At 31.5% G+C, this 16,963-nt stretch overlaps 1 protein-coding gene across 1 annotated transcript; it reads right to left on the bottom strand.

The window, feature by feature from the left end:
* Window positions 1-5,001: 5,001 nt before the first annotated feature.
* On the bottom strand, window positions 5,002-9,568 carry LOC111917279 (heat stress transcription factor B-2a). Its single transcript, XM_023912967.3, has 2 exons — window positions 9,137-9,568; window positions 5,002-5,441 (listed from the first exon to the last, which is right to left on the bottom strand). Exons 1-2 carry the CDS (start codon window positions 9,419-9,421, stop codon window positions 5,073-5,075), a joined length of 654 nt encoding a protein of 217 aa, XP_023768735.1. The 5' UTR covers window positions 9,422-9,568; the 3' UTR covers window positions 5,002-5,072.
* Between the last annotated feature and the right edge of the window lie 7,395 nt (window positions 9,569-16,963).

Below are 16,963 nucleotides of genomic sequence, written 5' to 3'. Positions count from 1 at the left end.
GTCACAACCGCTAGCTGGGGCACCATTTCCATCATCCATCCGTAAGCTTTCATCTTCACCGCTATCATCCATCTGGAGCTTAGGTAATCTGGTCGGTTTAGGTGGCTTTTCCTCATGATCCAAGTCAGCTACTTTAGGAGGCTTGACCATGTGAGCCATGGCTAGGGTTGAGCCCATGAGGGCTAAGATGGCTAAGCAGACCCATTGTCTAGTAGATGTAGATGTTGCCATTGTTATTATGACTCAATGAGTCCTTTGGGCGTGGGAAGTTATTAATATTGGGGTTTTATGTGGTGAAGATATGGGCTTTTTGTTTGTGTTGTTTTGTGTGAGCAAATAAAGGTGATAATAGTTGAGGGTGGTGCAAGTAACAAAACAAATCACATGAGTATCTCATTTCTCTCCTTGACGTTTGGTGCATGAAAACCATATGGGATTTCATGTAAATAATCCATTTATAAACTTTACCGTAAACTACAGAAATCATCCCTAGACGTATGCTAAATCTACAATTTCAGTCCCTTGACTACGGTTTTGAACTTTCACAAACTATTGATTAGCTTACACTTTACCTTCATACTAACATAGTCATTAGTTTTGTATCTATTGAGAAACGGTTGAGACGTGACACATTTCAAGGGGCATAATGGTCATGTAATCATTACTCCTTTTTCAAAACTGTACGACAACTTATATGTAGGGATGAGCAAAAGGACCGGGGAACCGGTCGGAACCGGTCCCGGAACCGGAACCGGTCCCGGAACCGGCACCCGATGGAACCGGTCGGGCCGGGACCTATACTACAAATTTGTGATTTTTTGGAACCGGGACCCGGAAAGAACCGGCTATTGGAACCGGCCCAAAACCGGGAACCGGCCCGGCTTGCTATACACAACAAAAACGCACGATCGCATGATTCAAACTGCTGCTTGCAAGTTGCGATACCCACCAAAAAACGGCGACGGCATCAAAAAAAAAAAAAAAAAAAAAAAAGCAAATTGCGATACCCACAAAAAAACGGCGACGGCATCCACAAGCAAACGATCGAACCCTACTCTCTTCAACAATCGGCAATCACTTCATCATCATTCAATTGATCAATTCTTCATCTCCAAGTTTCCAATGATTACAAGTTTCCATCTCCAAGTTTCAATCGATCTTCAATTCTTTATCATCATTCATTGATTTTCAATTTTTCATCTTCAATTGCTTCAATGATTCAAACTATGGATGTTCATGAAGATCAAGTAAGAGCATATATTTATATTTCATGTTTTAAGATTATATACTTCAATATTAGCTTCAAATCTTCAATGCTTCAATGATTCACCAAATAATTGCATGCATGCAAGTTTATTTTCTTTGGTTTTGTTGTCTCCATTCCAAATATATGCATTGTTATCCCTACTTAATTAGTTTATTGTTTATAGTATGAATGTAATTATGTAAGATTGTCAAAACTACGAATTTGTATAGTACTTTTGTTATATAATTAATGTGTAAAATTGACATTGTAGGATTTGGATGGGCTACCAAATGTACCATCATCAAGATACCGAAACTCGGATGCTCATGATGCCAATAATGAAGATGGTAATCCGGCTAATTGGATTGGAAAAGACTTTGATGACCAAGTAAGATTAGTATTTAGTTCATTAGATATATTTATTTCTTTAGCAATCTGTCCAAATATTAAATTGTGCATAACTCGTTCAATTTAACTTGTTTTGACCTGAATCTTTTTCCTACATGTAGATTAGGATTTGTAGTTGAATTTAGACTATAAAAACGCTTGATTTGGTTAAAAATTGAATGAGTTACAAGCCCCGTAAGGAAGGGTGTCAAATCTGAATTTTTTTTTGAAACAGCAATATAACGTCATGTTATTTTGTTGTTCAAATGTGCATAACTCATTCAATTTAACTTGTTTTGACCTGAATCTTTTTCCTACATGTAGATTAGGATTTGTAGTTGAATTTAGAAACACGAACTTTATAAGTTATATGTACAACATGGAAAATCGTTCTTACCAAGTTACTATTGGAACCGGTTTTGTCCATTGTGGATGAAGCAAGAGTTCGTGTTTCTGATAAACACTATGTGAAACCTTATACTTTGGATTAGGAAAATTTAGAGTTGTTATAAGTTATAGCTGTAATTAACTTGGAATTTCTATTAAACTTCCAGAAATGATCTTCAATGTTGTAATTGTACATGATGTATATGAGATTAGGTCATTATGATATAGAACATATTGAGACCTTAAACAATAATAAACATTATCCTTTATGGATAAGCGAGAGTCCGACAAAAGGTGTGCCAAGATCTCCAACTTAAAACATACATAACTTTTGATCCGTTGGAAGTTGTGATGTTCATCTTAATGTACCGAAAGCTCTCAAAGGGCTGGAACTCATGAAAAATTGACACGGATGGTTTGCATCAACGATTGAGACAATCTCTTCATTTTTATCACCAATTTTCGAATTCCCCTCAATTCTGTTACATTTTCCATTTTATCTATATTCAATTCTAATTCTAAATCAAGTGAAATCCGTGAATTCCATCAATCAAAAGATATCCAATTTAATTTTGCAGCCATTGTAAAATCCCGTTACCAAGCTTTAAATTCGGTTGGTCGGACGTTAAAGCATTTTTCGACATAGCTTGACAAAATAATAACATGCTTGCATGGGTGATTATTTGCATTATTTATATACTTTGTGAGATTTTATGGTGTTTATGGGATAAAAGGGAGGAGGTGATGGCTGTGACAGTGGCAATGCTGGTGTGGAGGTGGTGGAGAAAAGGGAGGCGGTGGCATTACATATTAATATATGAATATTACATTTACCGTCACGCTGGTATGCTGAAGTGCTTAAATAGCAATGAAAAAATGTGATTAGATTCATTCTCGTGTTCTCAATGATGGCTAAGTTCATTTAGATTTTAGACACATATCGAATAATTTGAATAAGTTGTTCTACTAAGGGAACTTACTGAACTTGATATATTTTGTTTTTGCGTACATATTTTTCTATATTGTTGCATCTATTATAATTTAACTAAATTATCCTATAAAAGCTTGGTTAAAATAACTTCTATTGTGTATATGGTTTAACAAAATTAATAAATGTACATATATAATTATCCATATGAACTTCGCCCGACCAGACGTCTATTATCTTTTTTTATATTTTCGTGTCGATTATAATTTAATTAAATTTATCCAAAAAACTTTGTTCAAATCACCTCTATTGCGTATATTGGCTTAATAAAATTAATAGATGTTTGTACAAAGTTATTCATGTTAACATGTGGTTATTTAAACAGAAGTTTAATGTTGACGGTTCATTATCACGCTATAAAGCATGTCTTGTGGCAAACGATCGAAGTCAACAATAAGTGATTGATTGTGATGAGACTTTTAGCCAGATTGTCAAACCAGTTATTATTCATACTGTTCTTGGTCTTGCTATTTCCACTGGCCGATTTACCAGCTTGATGTGAATAATGTTTTTCTTCACAGTCATCTTCAGAAGGTTATGTACATGCATCTGCCCCCGGGCTTTCGAGATCTGCAATATCCGGATCATGTATTTCACCTTCAACGATCCTTATATGACCTAAAACAGGCTCCCAGAGCCTGGTACTAGCGGTTCACTCAGCATGTTCTTCACATGGGATTCAAACACAATCTTACTGATTCCTTTCTCTTCATTTATCATCAGGGTACCGATACAACATATCTACTCCTATACATTGGCGCTCTTAACTACTTTCTTGGGATCTCTACCACCTGTTCCCTGCAGGGTCTTTTCCTCTTTCAACATAAGTATACCTCTGAGATTCTCGAGCGCGCACATATGCTCCAGTGCAATCCAGCTTGCACACCTGCTGAGGCCACACATAAGCTGGATGCTACTGACCCCCAGTCGTTGATCCCTCGCTTTACCGCAGCTTGGCTGGGGAACTTTAGTATCACATTCACTAGACCAGATATTGCCTTTGCTGTTCAACATATTTTTCTATTCATGCAAGATCCTTGCAAACCTCACATGCATGCCCTTAAACACATTTTGTGCTATCTTCGTAGGACTCTAGACCATGGCTTACAGTTATATGTTTCCTCTACGTCCGATCTTTGTGTGTACTCAGATGCAGACTGGGGGGATGTCTAGTTTCCTGCCATTCCACTTCTGGATATTATGCATTTTTGGGTGATAATCTTATATCCTGGTCGTCTAAACGACAAGGTGTCATTTCACGCTCCAGTGTAGAGGCCAAGTATCGCGGCGTTGCTAACGTTGTTGCAGAGACTTGCTGGGTTCATAACTTACTTCGGGAGATTGGATGTCCGCCTACCAAAACCATTATTGTTTATTGTGACAACATCAACTCCGTTTACATGACTTCCAACCCAGTTCAACATCAACGAGCAAAACACATCGATATTCACTTTGTGCACGACCTAGTTGCCCGTGGTCTTGTTCGTGTTTTCACGTTCTGTCCTCAGCTCAGTATGCCGATATCTTTACCAAATGACTTCTGGCTACTCTTTTTAATGATTTCAAGACAGTTTAAACATTCGAAACTCTCCTCGTGATCAAACTGTGGGGGATGTTAGTGGACTCATATTCATGTTGTGTATTATGTATTAGTTGGTATTTAGCCCATTAGAAGTATATGTATTGTATGTATCAGCCCATGACCTCCTTGTATTTATACCTTTCAGTAATGCAATGTTGATTACAAGGAAATCATTGATTATCAAAACGTAGCTAACATACAGTTGGTTTGGCGGCTGTATTGTGCTGTTGGGCCTTTAAGGTTAAAGTTTTTGTATGTATTTATGCAATAAGCAATACAAAGAAAAGGTTTTTATTAAACCCAATTAAGTTGTTAATACTTGTGCTTAATTTTTTTGTGTATATATATACACACACACATTCATCCCCTCAAAACCATATATTTTTGGTTGATTTCAAGGCTACGAAAGGATTAAAAAAGAAAGTTTTAAAGTAAAATTTCATGACTGATAGACATAGTAACGAACTAAGAAACCAGTATTATCAACGTAAGAATTTATTACTATCATTGTGTTGGATTTGGTTATTATTACCCATGTAATGAGAAACACAATCCAAGAGCTTCGTTTCCATGGATTTAAAGTGTTGTATTTGCATTTCCAATTCCATTTTCTCCTTTTTGAGGTTCTTGTTTTCTTCCATGAGTAAAACCATGCTCTCTTCTTCAATGGATGATGATGATGGTGTTTGATTATGATGATGATCGGTTTCTCCTGATGAAGGCTTCAGGTATGTGGGAAACACACTGGGCTCACATTTCTTTCTGCTCATCTCCATAAGAAGGTGTCTGCAACCCTTTTGAAACTTCTCATGTTGAAACTCCCACCTCTTTGAAGCTGTTTTCTTAAATCCCTGTAAACCATTTCTATCAAACTTTCTCATATGTATTTGTGTGTGTAGAATCAGATTTTTGCTCTAATAAAATTAGGTAACTTTTATATTTTATTCTTAAAATACCTTTGTTGTAGCAATTATCCACACATTCTTCAAGAAATATAACATCGTCAATAATCACATATTATAATCAAATTTTACAAACACTATATATAAATATTATAATTATCAAAATTTTGAATTACAGAACATTCAAAGAGAACCAAAAGATTGAAGTCAATCAATCAACCAATGTGTTCTGTTCTTATGAAAGCCCCTAAATTCCACCATATATTCTAAAGGCACGTGGGCAAGAATCTTTGGCTTTCAACAGCCAAGACTTCCATGCCACAACAAAACAAACATTATTAAACACAAATGTAATTAATCAAATTTTTGTTGTTGAATAAATATAATATTTTATCCATTTTTATTGTTTTCTATTATTAATCATAGAGAAATATTAAGAGTAAATTACATGGATGGTCCCTGTGGTTAGGGGTAACTTGCATGTTTGGTCCCTAAAAAGATTTTTTAACTCGGACCATCCCCAAGATTTAAATTTATTACCCGCTTAGTCCCTTAAACTTTATTTTGTTGCGTATTTGGTCCTCACTAAACATAAAAAGACAGTTTTACCCTTATCAATTTTATTTTCAGATTTTGTTAATTAGAAAAACATTTTACAAAAAGCCCATGTGGGTCCCACCGACCCAATTATTGTTCTAGTATGGTCAACTGCTCCTCCACTCCTCCGTCCTCTTCACTATCCTCCATCTTCAGCGGCTCCCAATTATTGTTCTAGCATGGAAAGCTCCCATCTTCCTTTACCTTTGTCGGAAAGCTCTCAGTCACCTTCTTACCATTTCACGTCGGACATCAATTTCAACCTAACAACCTCTCCTCCATCAACACCATCACTTTCTTCACCCTCGATCGAGAAGAAGGGGTGATGACGAAGCTTAGGGCTCCACACTGCTGCTCAATCCCTACAGCGGAGGCTGTGTCAGCGACCTACTAGTGTTGCTTGGACCACCGTCGACCTATGGACAAACGGAGCCCTAAAATCACAGGATTACATATATGTCTCCTAACTCTCTTGGTTATTTGGGTATATTAGGATATGAAGCATTTGGTTAATGATTTGTGATTCCTTTTTTCATCAGGTTGGTTATTCAACTTGAAAACTCAAATTTTAGGTATTAGAATGTACACCCATCACCGATGCTCTTCATCTTCACAAACATCGATCTTTGTCTTCAAGACCAGGGTTGATTTCTTGGATTCATCATGGATTAGATTTCAAACATTTTGATTTATGTGGTCATTGTGGGCTTTTGATTTTAATTTCGATTTTGATTTTTGGGTTCATATGGAAAAACTCAATTTGTGGGTTTCATCTAGATTGTATCAGCGAGTTTTTCCTGGGGATTTTAGTTTTGGATGTGAGTTGTATATTGGATTTTTGTTTGGAATTTGAGTTGTTGCTTTGATTTCAGATGTATTTCATATTTATGGTTGAGTATTAGGTAATTTGTGTTGATCTTATGGTGATTTCTTTGATACCTGATATGTGGTCGGAGATAGTGACCGGAGCCGGTGTCGGGAAACAGGATAATCTTCCTTCATTGGGGGGGAGGAAAGAAGATTAAGTTGGGTGGATCCATTCAAACAATTATTAATAATTTATTTATTTAATATTAGGTGAAGTAATAAAAAACAATTAACAAAATAAAAATATATCATTAAGGGCAAAATAGTCTTTTGAAGTCTGCCAGGGATCAAACGCGCAACAAAATTACATTTTAGGGACCGTCCGAGTTAAGAAAAAGAATTAGGGACCAAGCGCGCAGATTACCCCAAACCACAGGGACCATTCGCGTAATTTTCTCAAATATTAATATATACCAATTTCAATACATTTTTTTTGAAATGGAGGAAATTCTATTATAAAAAGACTAGCAAAGTGTTAAAGAAAACAATACTTTATCTGTCTTTAATCCAAAGGAATAAATGTATTGGGAGAATCACGAAAGAGCTTCGGATATGCATGATTCTTCCTTCTGGTCTATGCTAAAGGACAATTCAGATATAAAACTAATTGTTAACTATTATTATTAAATTATATGTCAAGCTAAAAGTTGTGTTTAATTTCAAATAGTTTTTATGGTATATTTTTATTGAAATTGAAAAATATTAATAGTTATATTAAAATTTCTCAAACCTTATTAAAAATTGCCTCTAAAAGAGTAAATATGGCGGCTACCACCAATTTAATCCGTTAAGTAACAATAATCAACAATTAAAGATATATCACTGCACTTTTTGTACACCGAAAGTTATTAATTACTTTTAAAAAGTTTATTTTAGAGTGCATTATAGAAAGATAATAATAATAATAATAATAAATTATGATAAACCAATCCATTTTAAGACCCACGTATGAGTAATCATAATATCCTAATAGTAATATTTTGGATGTGTAAGTGTTTAAACCTCAGAGATCTTCTGTATGGAATTTTACTTCTATACAAATAAAAGTTTAAAAATATGAGTTACAAAAGCCCCCATCTTTGTTTTCCAATGAGATTCGTCAAAGACCGATCCAATTAAGTACCAAAAAACTAATAGCAAAAATCTAAATTAATTGATAATCATATATGCATGTTCTTACAATGTAAAGATTTTCAACTAAATACTCTTAAAAATACGGTAGTTTAATACACATCGATGTTAATAACTCCTCCAATGGCTTTATGCTCACTTTCTCAAATCATGAAGCTCACTTTTCCCTAAAGAACAAACCCATTTACCAACTAAAGATGAACAAAGTTAACTTTTTATAACGGTTAGCTACATTTCCATACGTTTTGCACTAAGGGTTATAACTTTATCTTAACAATATATAAACACACACATGCATATGTACTTACATAAACAAAGATGGTCAAATTAGGTAGGTAGTCTCATGGCCAAAAAGAATCTTATATGTTTTGCTAGTGTATTTAAGAAATGAGAAACACGGGTGGAATTTATATAACTATATAATATATATAGCATATGCTAACTTGAGATTAGTGTAAAGAATGATCGATCAATTGTTCAAATGTATATGAATAAACAAAGAGTTTTAATGAAAACGTACGTACGTGTATGTGTGTATGTGTTATACACATTCATTACCATATAGGTCATACATCACACTCTACATATAAAACAAAATATGATAAATATTGACTTTGAAAATCATACTTCTTAATTTTTTCGGTAGGTAAGGTTTAGGAAAAAGAATTTCCATTGTTTCATAAGACTAGCTAACTGACTAAGTAACCTTTGATTTTTCAGATATATTTGTTAGAAATAGTACTTTATTGCTATTTTTTTTTGTTATGAACAATGCTGTAAGTACATTTTAATAAAACAATATGACGTAAAATATTTATATCTCAAGGTAGTTAATTTTTATTTTTATTTTGGATTTTCGATAGAGTATATATCTTTGATTTGTTCGTGAAAAAAATCTGCAGAAATTGGCTCAGTTTGTTCTTAATACGATTTAATTAAACGAACCAATTTAATCATCATATTTTAAACAAAAACAAATCAAAGAAATAATTTTTCGCCTGTATATATATTTGAAAAAGAGAGAGACTAGAGACAGAGTGAAAACATACATAGGTATTGAGTTGACGAATGAAGCTTGAGAAGTTATTATGTTTGAAGTAACGTGGCAACATATGCTCGGAGAACTCCGCCGGAGACCACACCACAAAACCATTCCCCTCCGTGTTCCATGACACAATCCGCCCTCCACCGCTGCAATTCTCTTCTCTCTCCTCTTCTTCCTCCAATAAATCGTAAGTCTTTGACAAAAACGGTGCTGGGAGTTTAGCCTTGGGGGATGCTGTGGTTGATCTCCGGCTAGATGTTGATGGATCTGGCGGATGATCGGCGTCCATGGTGATTTGAAGAGGTACGTTGATCTGCCGGCGAGTGAACACCGAGAAAAGAGTTTAAAGCCGAGGTTAATGAGAGTGGGGTATTTGTAGAATGTAGAGGTAGGGAAGATGGCATGTCACATTTGTGATTTGTCTTTGGTTTTTGCCCCTCAAGTGCATGCATGATACAATTTTAATAATTCCTTCTAAAAATACCCTACTCATAAATTCTTATAATTTAGAAAAGATAATAACAATGAATTGCCAATATAACAAAATTTTGTAATTTTATACATTTAATTATTTTTTAATATTTGTCCAATAAACTAAAATAAAATGTTAAAAAAATCATTAATGACCAATGAATTATTTTAAATGTTTAGAAAACATCAATTTACACTTTATTAAATAAACCAAGAAAATTGTCCCAAATTTGTCCAGATGACATGTTATAGAAAGTACAACATGCTAACAACTTTCTTTTTTGTATAATTTTGACTAAAATTTTAAGCTTTGTTACAAATTTCTTCAATTTTTTATAACTTTCAACTCACATGTTTTTAAAAACTGTTTTTTTTGTCCTATAAATTTACTTGTTTACAACTTTTTACAAAAACTATTTTTACATTTTTTTTATAAAGTTACTAATTTTATGACTTTTACAACTATTTGCTCCAACTTTTTTCTACACCGTAGTTTTTCATTAAAAAATTAACTTGTAAAAATAAAAATGTAAAAAATTGAAGCATGTTTATAAAATATGTTTTGGCCAAATTCGTAAAATATATTAAAATATGTCTAGAATTATATACAAAAATGGGTATAGCATTTCTCAATAATCAATTTTAGGATAAATTTTCATTACCTATTGATATAATAACATTGGTGAATTGATAGGATAAATTTTCATTGCCTATTGATATAATAACATTGGTGAATTGATGTTTACAGATATTTAAATAGATCATAGCTTTTTTTTTGAATATTTTCCATGAGTTCATTTGTTAATATGTGCAAAAAAATAGCTTAATGCATACAATTGAAAAAAAGTTTGATTATCCTTACAAGTTTATTAATCGTTGGAAACTAGAAAAGTCTTTGATTTTTGATTACTTATGTAATATTTATTTTTAATTTATGTTTAAAATAATCAAGAAATTAAAAATAAATAGTTAACAGTTACAAAAATGTAAGAAATTCTTACCATAATTGTTTCTTTATATATATATATATATATATATATATATATATATATATATATATATATATATATATATATATATATATATATATATATATAAACGTTAGAAGCTTTGTGGTTAAAAGCTACATGAAATAGTATTTGAATTTGAAACATTTTGTTTAAACTAACGTTAGAAATTTATAGTGTCAAACGAGGTTTTCTGCTAAATATGGAACGTTTTGTCAAACGTCAGAAATTAGAAGCTCTTAAACACTCCATGCCGAATACGCCTATAATCCATTTAAAAATATCAAGTTATTTAAAAGTTGGAACCCAAAAACTCGCTTTTTTCATAAAACCCATCAATTATAATGATGCTTTTGAATATTTATTTAAAATTTTATTAGTCAAACATGTATAAAAATAATAATAATAATAATATATACATACACCACTATAAAATTTAGTTACCAGTAGTAATTTCTTTAAAATAATAATTTTTTGTAAAACGTTAGAAACTAAAAGTTCTTAAACACTTCATGCCAAATACGCCTATAATCCATATAAAAATATCAAGTTATTTAAAAGTTGGAACCCAAAACTCGTTTTTTTCATAAAACCCATCAATTATAATGATGCTTTTGAATATTTATTTAAAATTTTATTAGTCAAACATGTATAATAATAATAATAATAATAATATACATACACCACATACACCACTATAAAATTTAGTTACCAGTAGTAATTTCTTTAAAATAATCCATATATTTTAAAACTATCTAATCATCGATTAGAGCTGTTTGTGATTGCTTATCTTATGTAAGAGTAAATTGCAAAAATTTGTATTTTGGTCAAATTGGCCGTTTCAATACAACATTTTTTAAATAGTTGATAGATCTCATTCATATGTTTTTTTTGGTCTATGTGAAACGACTATCTTATATTTTTATAATTAATTTTATCTTCTATACTCTCCCCACCCCCATTCTACCCAACCACACCCTCATCCCCCTTCTTTATCTTATTATTTATCGTTTACCATGGTTCCTATATAAGATTAACTCTTACTTGAAACATGGACTTATATTAGCAACCACTTAGGATGCTCACAATCCATTGAATTCTAAGAAGTTTAATGGATTGATACATCACTGTCACATTCATATTTCACTTTGTGTTTAATTTTACTTCTTAACATCCACACTCCATGAAACCCTATACATTTTAATAAAATTCCACCTTATTATCATTATATTTTTAAACATAATTTTAAATTTAAAAATAAATGATATAATAATTAGAAAATATTACAATACTTAAATATACATTAATTAAAATTTATGAAACCTAAAGCATTTAATACCAAAAAAAAAAAAAAAAACAACAAAACCTAAAAATACATTAATAAAAAAAATTGACATCTACAGATTATATTTTATTTTGACCTCTTCACAACGGCTAATCTAAATTGTTATCTCTCCTCTGACATGCTACTTGGATCCATAATAGTTGAAATTAATATGTAATAGTTCGATTAATGTAATATTTTATCGGAAATTAGTTTGTATTAGATTTGTAACGGTATATTTCTTTTTAAGTGAGTTTTTATTTTTAAATACTTCATTTGTATTATTTATGTGAAAAAATAAAATTGATACATTAAATAATATAATACCTAAAAATATGGTTAATTTTATTTGTGGTTTAATTAAAGAAAAATATAAAAATCAAATATAAAAAGATAAGAGAATATGATTACATATATATTTGGTTTCAAATTTAATTGAAAAATAAAAAAATTAATTGCATTCAATCACTCAATTAGCGTACAACTCTTCCATTCAACCATCATCCATGTCATCACCTATATTTCATTCAAACTCTAGTAAATCATAATCACCATCTATTCAACTCATATTAAGCTTCCATTGTTCCTAAGTTTTAGCAATGAAAGGAAAGGGGGAAAAAGTAATGAGTGAAAAGAAAAGAAAGAAAATGAAAATAAATTTGTATTTTGTGTTTTTAAGTTTGAGAGAAATAAAAAGCAAATTAAACATTTTATTTATTTCTTTTTAAATTCTTCTAAATTGAAAGGAAAGTTATGAGGAAAAATAATCATTCATTTTTCTTCTATTTTATTCCTTTGATAAAACTCATAAACACCAAAAAAAAAATTTTAATTTCTTCTCATTTCTATCTATTTTCCTTCTTTTTCCCTAGTCAAGTGGAACTCCGAAACAGTATGTTTCGACAATAACTCACCATCTTACCATATCTCCGACAAAATTTCACCTTCTATAGATTAATGCGTTTTTGTTGGAGATGATTGAGATGATAATAATAATGTGCAAATCGGTCAAAATGGAGGATGTGAACATGTAAGAGATTTATGGTAGATAAGCGACTGCCCATAAATTAAACAAACTCCTTGGAGATGTTATTGCCCTAAAATTGAAGTAACCATTGATTCCAGATTGTTTGATTTTTATTTATTTATTTATTATTTTTTTAAATATTTGCCCTCCAAAATAGATCATGCTAGTTTGGTGAAGTTGGTGGGGAGATAAAATAGGACTATGGTGAAGGATAGATATGAAGACGATGGGTCTAGAAGAGCGGGAGTGGGCCATTTTCCAGTTTATATTAATAAAAGTTATAGATGAGTAAAAGAAATAGAAAGATATTAGAAAACGTAAAATATTCATTTTCATGGACCAGAGATGAAAAATGCCAAAAAAGGAAACAATAGAGATAGGTTATCTCAACGTTTTTAAATTTGGACCGAAGCTGTGAATTGGATTAAATTTAAGGGACCATTTATGTAATTTTTTCTAAAAAATAAATTGTATATACGTTGTTAAAATATGATTTTCAAAAATATTTGAATTAACACACATCAAAAAGATAATCTGATAACTTATTTTTACTATTTTATGTAATCAAATCATCTGAGTCATTGGCGTCTTAAAGGATGTGTGGGGTGGGCGATCGCATAAAGCCTATATCGTGAAGAGGGCCTATTTTTTTACATATGATTTGTTATAATAAACCAGTAATCAAGGTCCGAAAACAAAATTGATTAAAATGTATCATCATCCGGCCAAAATCAATTCAACATCTTATTTTCGTCAATCCAAGTCAGAAATTGCTACGATGTCACTTCTTTTCTTGAACTCGCCAAGTCGTTATAGTTGGTTGACGAGTTCTTACTACACTTTAAGTATGGTGAACGATCAGATATTGACGCCAATTAACTTTATCTATAGCTAAAGTTGGTTGGTGATTTTTTACCGAGTGAAACTACTAACACAACCGATGTTTTAAAATATATATAAAAAAGTCGGTTTTTTTTTCCTAATATAATTAATGCATATAGAGTCTTGATAACTATTATAATAATTGCTGCGTCTACAAAAACAAATTTCTCAATATTGAAGTTGTTAAATTTATACTTATGGTAAAAATGTCACAAGAAAACCTTAATAACTTAGAAATGATAGTTTTTTTAGAACAATATATTGGAAAGTATAGATTGTGAAGAGTTTATGAACTTTACTTCTAAAAATGTTATCAAAGAATCACGATTCATATAAGTTGTAATTATGTTCGATTATAGTTTATCTTATTGTTTTTTAATAGTTATGACCTATGTTAGTATAAATGAATTTGACTTATATATAAAAAAAACTATGTTTAGAGGTTCAATTTTATTTTTCGCAAATGAGTTTCAAAATCAACATGACACCCTGATGCGACTACTTAGTATTATTAAGTCATGATGCCTTGATCCGAATATTTAGTATTATTAAAGTAAAATGACTTGATAAGGTAAGATATTTTTTGAAATGTACACATTTAGTTCTTTTTTTTTGTAAAATAAACACTTATATTTTATTTTTTGTAACAATGCAATCCTTGTGATCGGCTATACCCGGCATACCAGTCATATACGAATTTTATTTTAGGAAAAATAACTTGATAGGGTAAGATACTTTTTGAATTGTACACATTTAGTCCATTTTTTTGTAAAATAAACCCTTATACTTTATTAATATGTACACACTAGGTCTTTTTCACCGGATTCTATAAGTTTTGCTGATGTGGAAACATACGTGGCACTAAATAGAAATTAATTAGCTTAGTCACCGGAGGTGGGTGATCCTCCAACAACAAGAAAAGGGCGGCGACCCTTCTCTTTCTCGTCTCTCTTCCTTTCGGTCGAACAACAACAACCAAACACCTTTTACCTGTTGTGTTTCTCCGATCTGTATCTCTTTGCCTCTATCTTTGAGATATGTTGCCAGAAAAAGAAGAAAGAATCGACGAGGGGGCTACCAGAGCAGCTCCTCGCCGCCAACTACCGTCTCTACTTCCTCCTGTCTCCCCCTTCGACCTTGTTGTTTTTGCCATCATTCCTCCTTGCTACCAGTGATGTGTAGGAACACACAAAGGAGTCGCCGGAGATCGGGGTTCTCCCTCTTTTTCATGATGAATAAAAGTTGGAAAAATCTCGTTGTGGATATGTGAATGCCACCTGGGTATTTCATTTCAACAAAATAAAAGAAAGGGAAAATGACTTGATAGGGTAAGATACTTTTTGAAATGTACACATTTAGTCCTTATTATTTTTTTTTGTAAAATAAACTCTTCCACGTCAGCAAAACCTGTAGAATCCGGTGAAAATGACCTAATGTGTACATATTAATAAAGTATAAAGGTTTATTTTACAAAAAGAAAAGAATAAGGACTAAATATGTACATTTCAAAAAGTATCTTACCCTATCAAGTCATTATCCCTGTTATTAATTCACGATACTTATATTGGAAGAAAACAATTCAAAAAACTATTACTTGTTAGTGGGTCCTCTTTCTTTTAGCCTTGGAGATTAGTAGATGAGAGAAAAACTTTTTTATAACTAAATATCTAAAATAGTAAGATAAGAGCAAATAGAAAAATCTTGTTACTATTCGATGAGAGGCTTGTGAAGTACTACTCATTCTCCTGTCGATTACGATATTTGGCTCTCTTTTGACTTTCAGACACCATCGATAAAGAGGTTGGTACTCTTGTCATGGGCACCACTTTCGAAAGTTGAAGCACTTTGCCGACACTTTGTCTAAAACTATTATTTTAGCTATCGTTTCTTCGAAGTGTAAAAAAACGGCTGATTTGTCAAAATTAAGGATCGAGACTATGTTTCATAATCATCCTGCTTGGAATAAGGTTTTATTAGGTTTGAATCAGACTAGGTCCAACATAATAGATTAATTTAAATCGGTTTACTCTAAAAACAATACTTGAATCGAATTATTAAAACCTTCATTGGAGATCCTCTTAATTTTAAGTACAAAATAACAAGAAAAAAGAATCAGTGGTTACGATCGTGGTGGTGCTCATGGTAGTTAGTTGTTGAGAAAGGAGTTTCGATAATTGTTAAGAAAGGGGGCAAGGACGAGTGTGAAAGACATGATCTTAATAAGTTATCTCATACTAATAAATAGTATATTTGGAAGAAAGTTTAAAAAACTCAATAAACCTGTTGAAATGTTAATATAAATAATTTAAAATAATAACTTATAAACTATTTTTTTTAAACAAACATATCTATAAAGACTAAAAAGTAAACCATTTTATACGTTGTGATGACGTGACAAAAGTTACCCAAGTAAGTTTGTTCGGTTGAAAGCACCTTTTTCTCCACACCTAAGATGGAGGTAATGGAAACAATGTTGTTTATTGTTTAGTTTGAAAAAGAGTGCCCCCATTTGAGATGTGATATTGTGGGGATCGGTTTGGATAATATATAAATTAGATTATGACCCGCGTTAAACGCGGACAATAATTAAATACATATCATATTAATAGGTGGCTTTGTCTTAGGTTGAATTTTAATAAAAAAATGTTAGTTAGATTCATTGTTAGAGTTTTTGAACCAAACTTATTAAATAAAAATATTTAATATTTATATTAGAGCAGTTTGATTTTTTAATACAGTAATTTTTAACATAAATAATCTATGTGATCTTTGTTTTATTGCAACATAATGCAACTTCTTGATTAAAACATGTTGTGTAGTAGCTTTATGAATTGACTTTGTTCATCGTACCAACCCACATGGAGGCTCATATGACTATTCTCATATTGACCATGTAAAATCAAAAACAAAAATAAGTTGTTACATGTACCAGCAACATTAAATTCTGAAAAGTAATTCGATAAACATTACAAATAAAGTGAATTGTCATAACCATAAACATCAAATTCACATATTGTAACTTGGTTGATTTCAAAGTATTTTTTCTTATAAATATTAAAATATGATTTTTCAGGCTACACCCAATCACATATACATATCTTCCGATCAAATAAATTATTA

The sequence above is a fragment of the Lactuca sativa genome, chromosome 4 (assembly GCF_002870075.4).
Source record: "Lactuca sativa cultivar Salinas chromosome 4, Lsat_Salinas_v11, whole genome shotgun sequence".
Classification (NCBI taxonomy): Eukaryota; Viridiplantae; Streptophyta; class Magnoliopsida; order Asterales; family Asteraceae; genus Lactuca; species Lactuca sativa.
The sequence above is the reverse complement of the archived record's forward strand: the minus strand, read 5'-3'. Positions and strand labels throughout refer to the sequence as shown.

Coding starts and splice junctions, on each gene's coding strand:
- LOC111917279 (XM_023912967.3), bottom strand. CDS start 9,421: ATGGACGCCGATCATCCGCCAGATCCATCAACATCTAGCCGGAGATCA. Junction 5,442..9,136: donor TTCGTCAACTCAATACCTAT/GTATGTTTTCAC, acceptor AATGGTTTACAG/GGATTTAAGAAAACAGCTTC.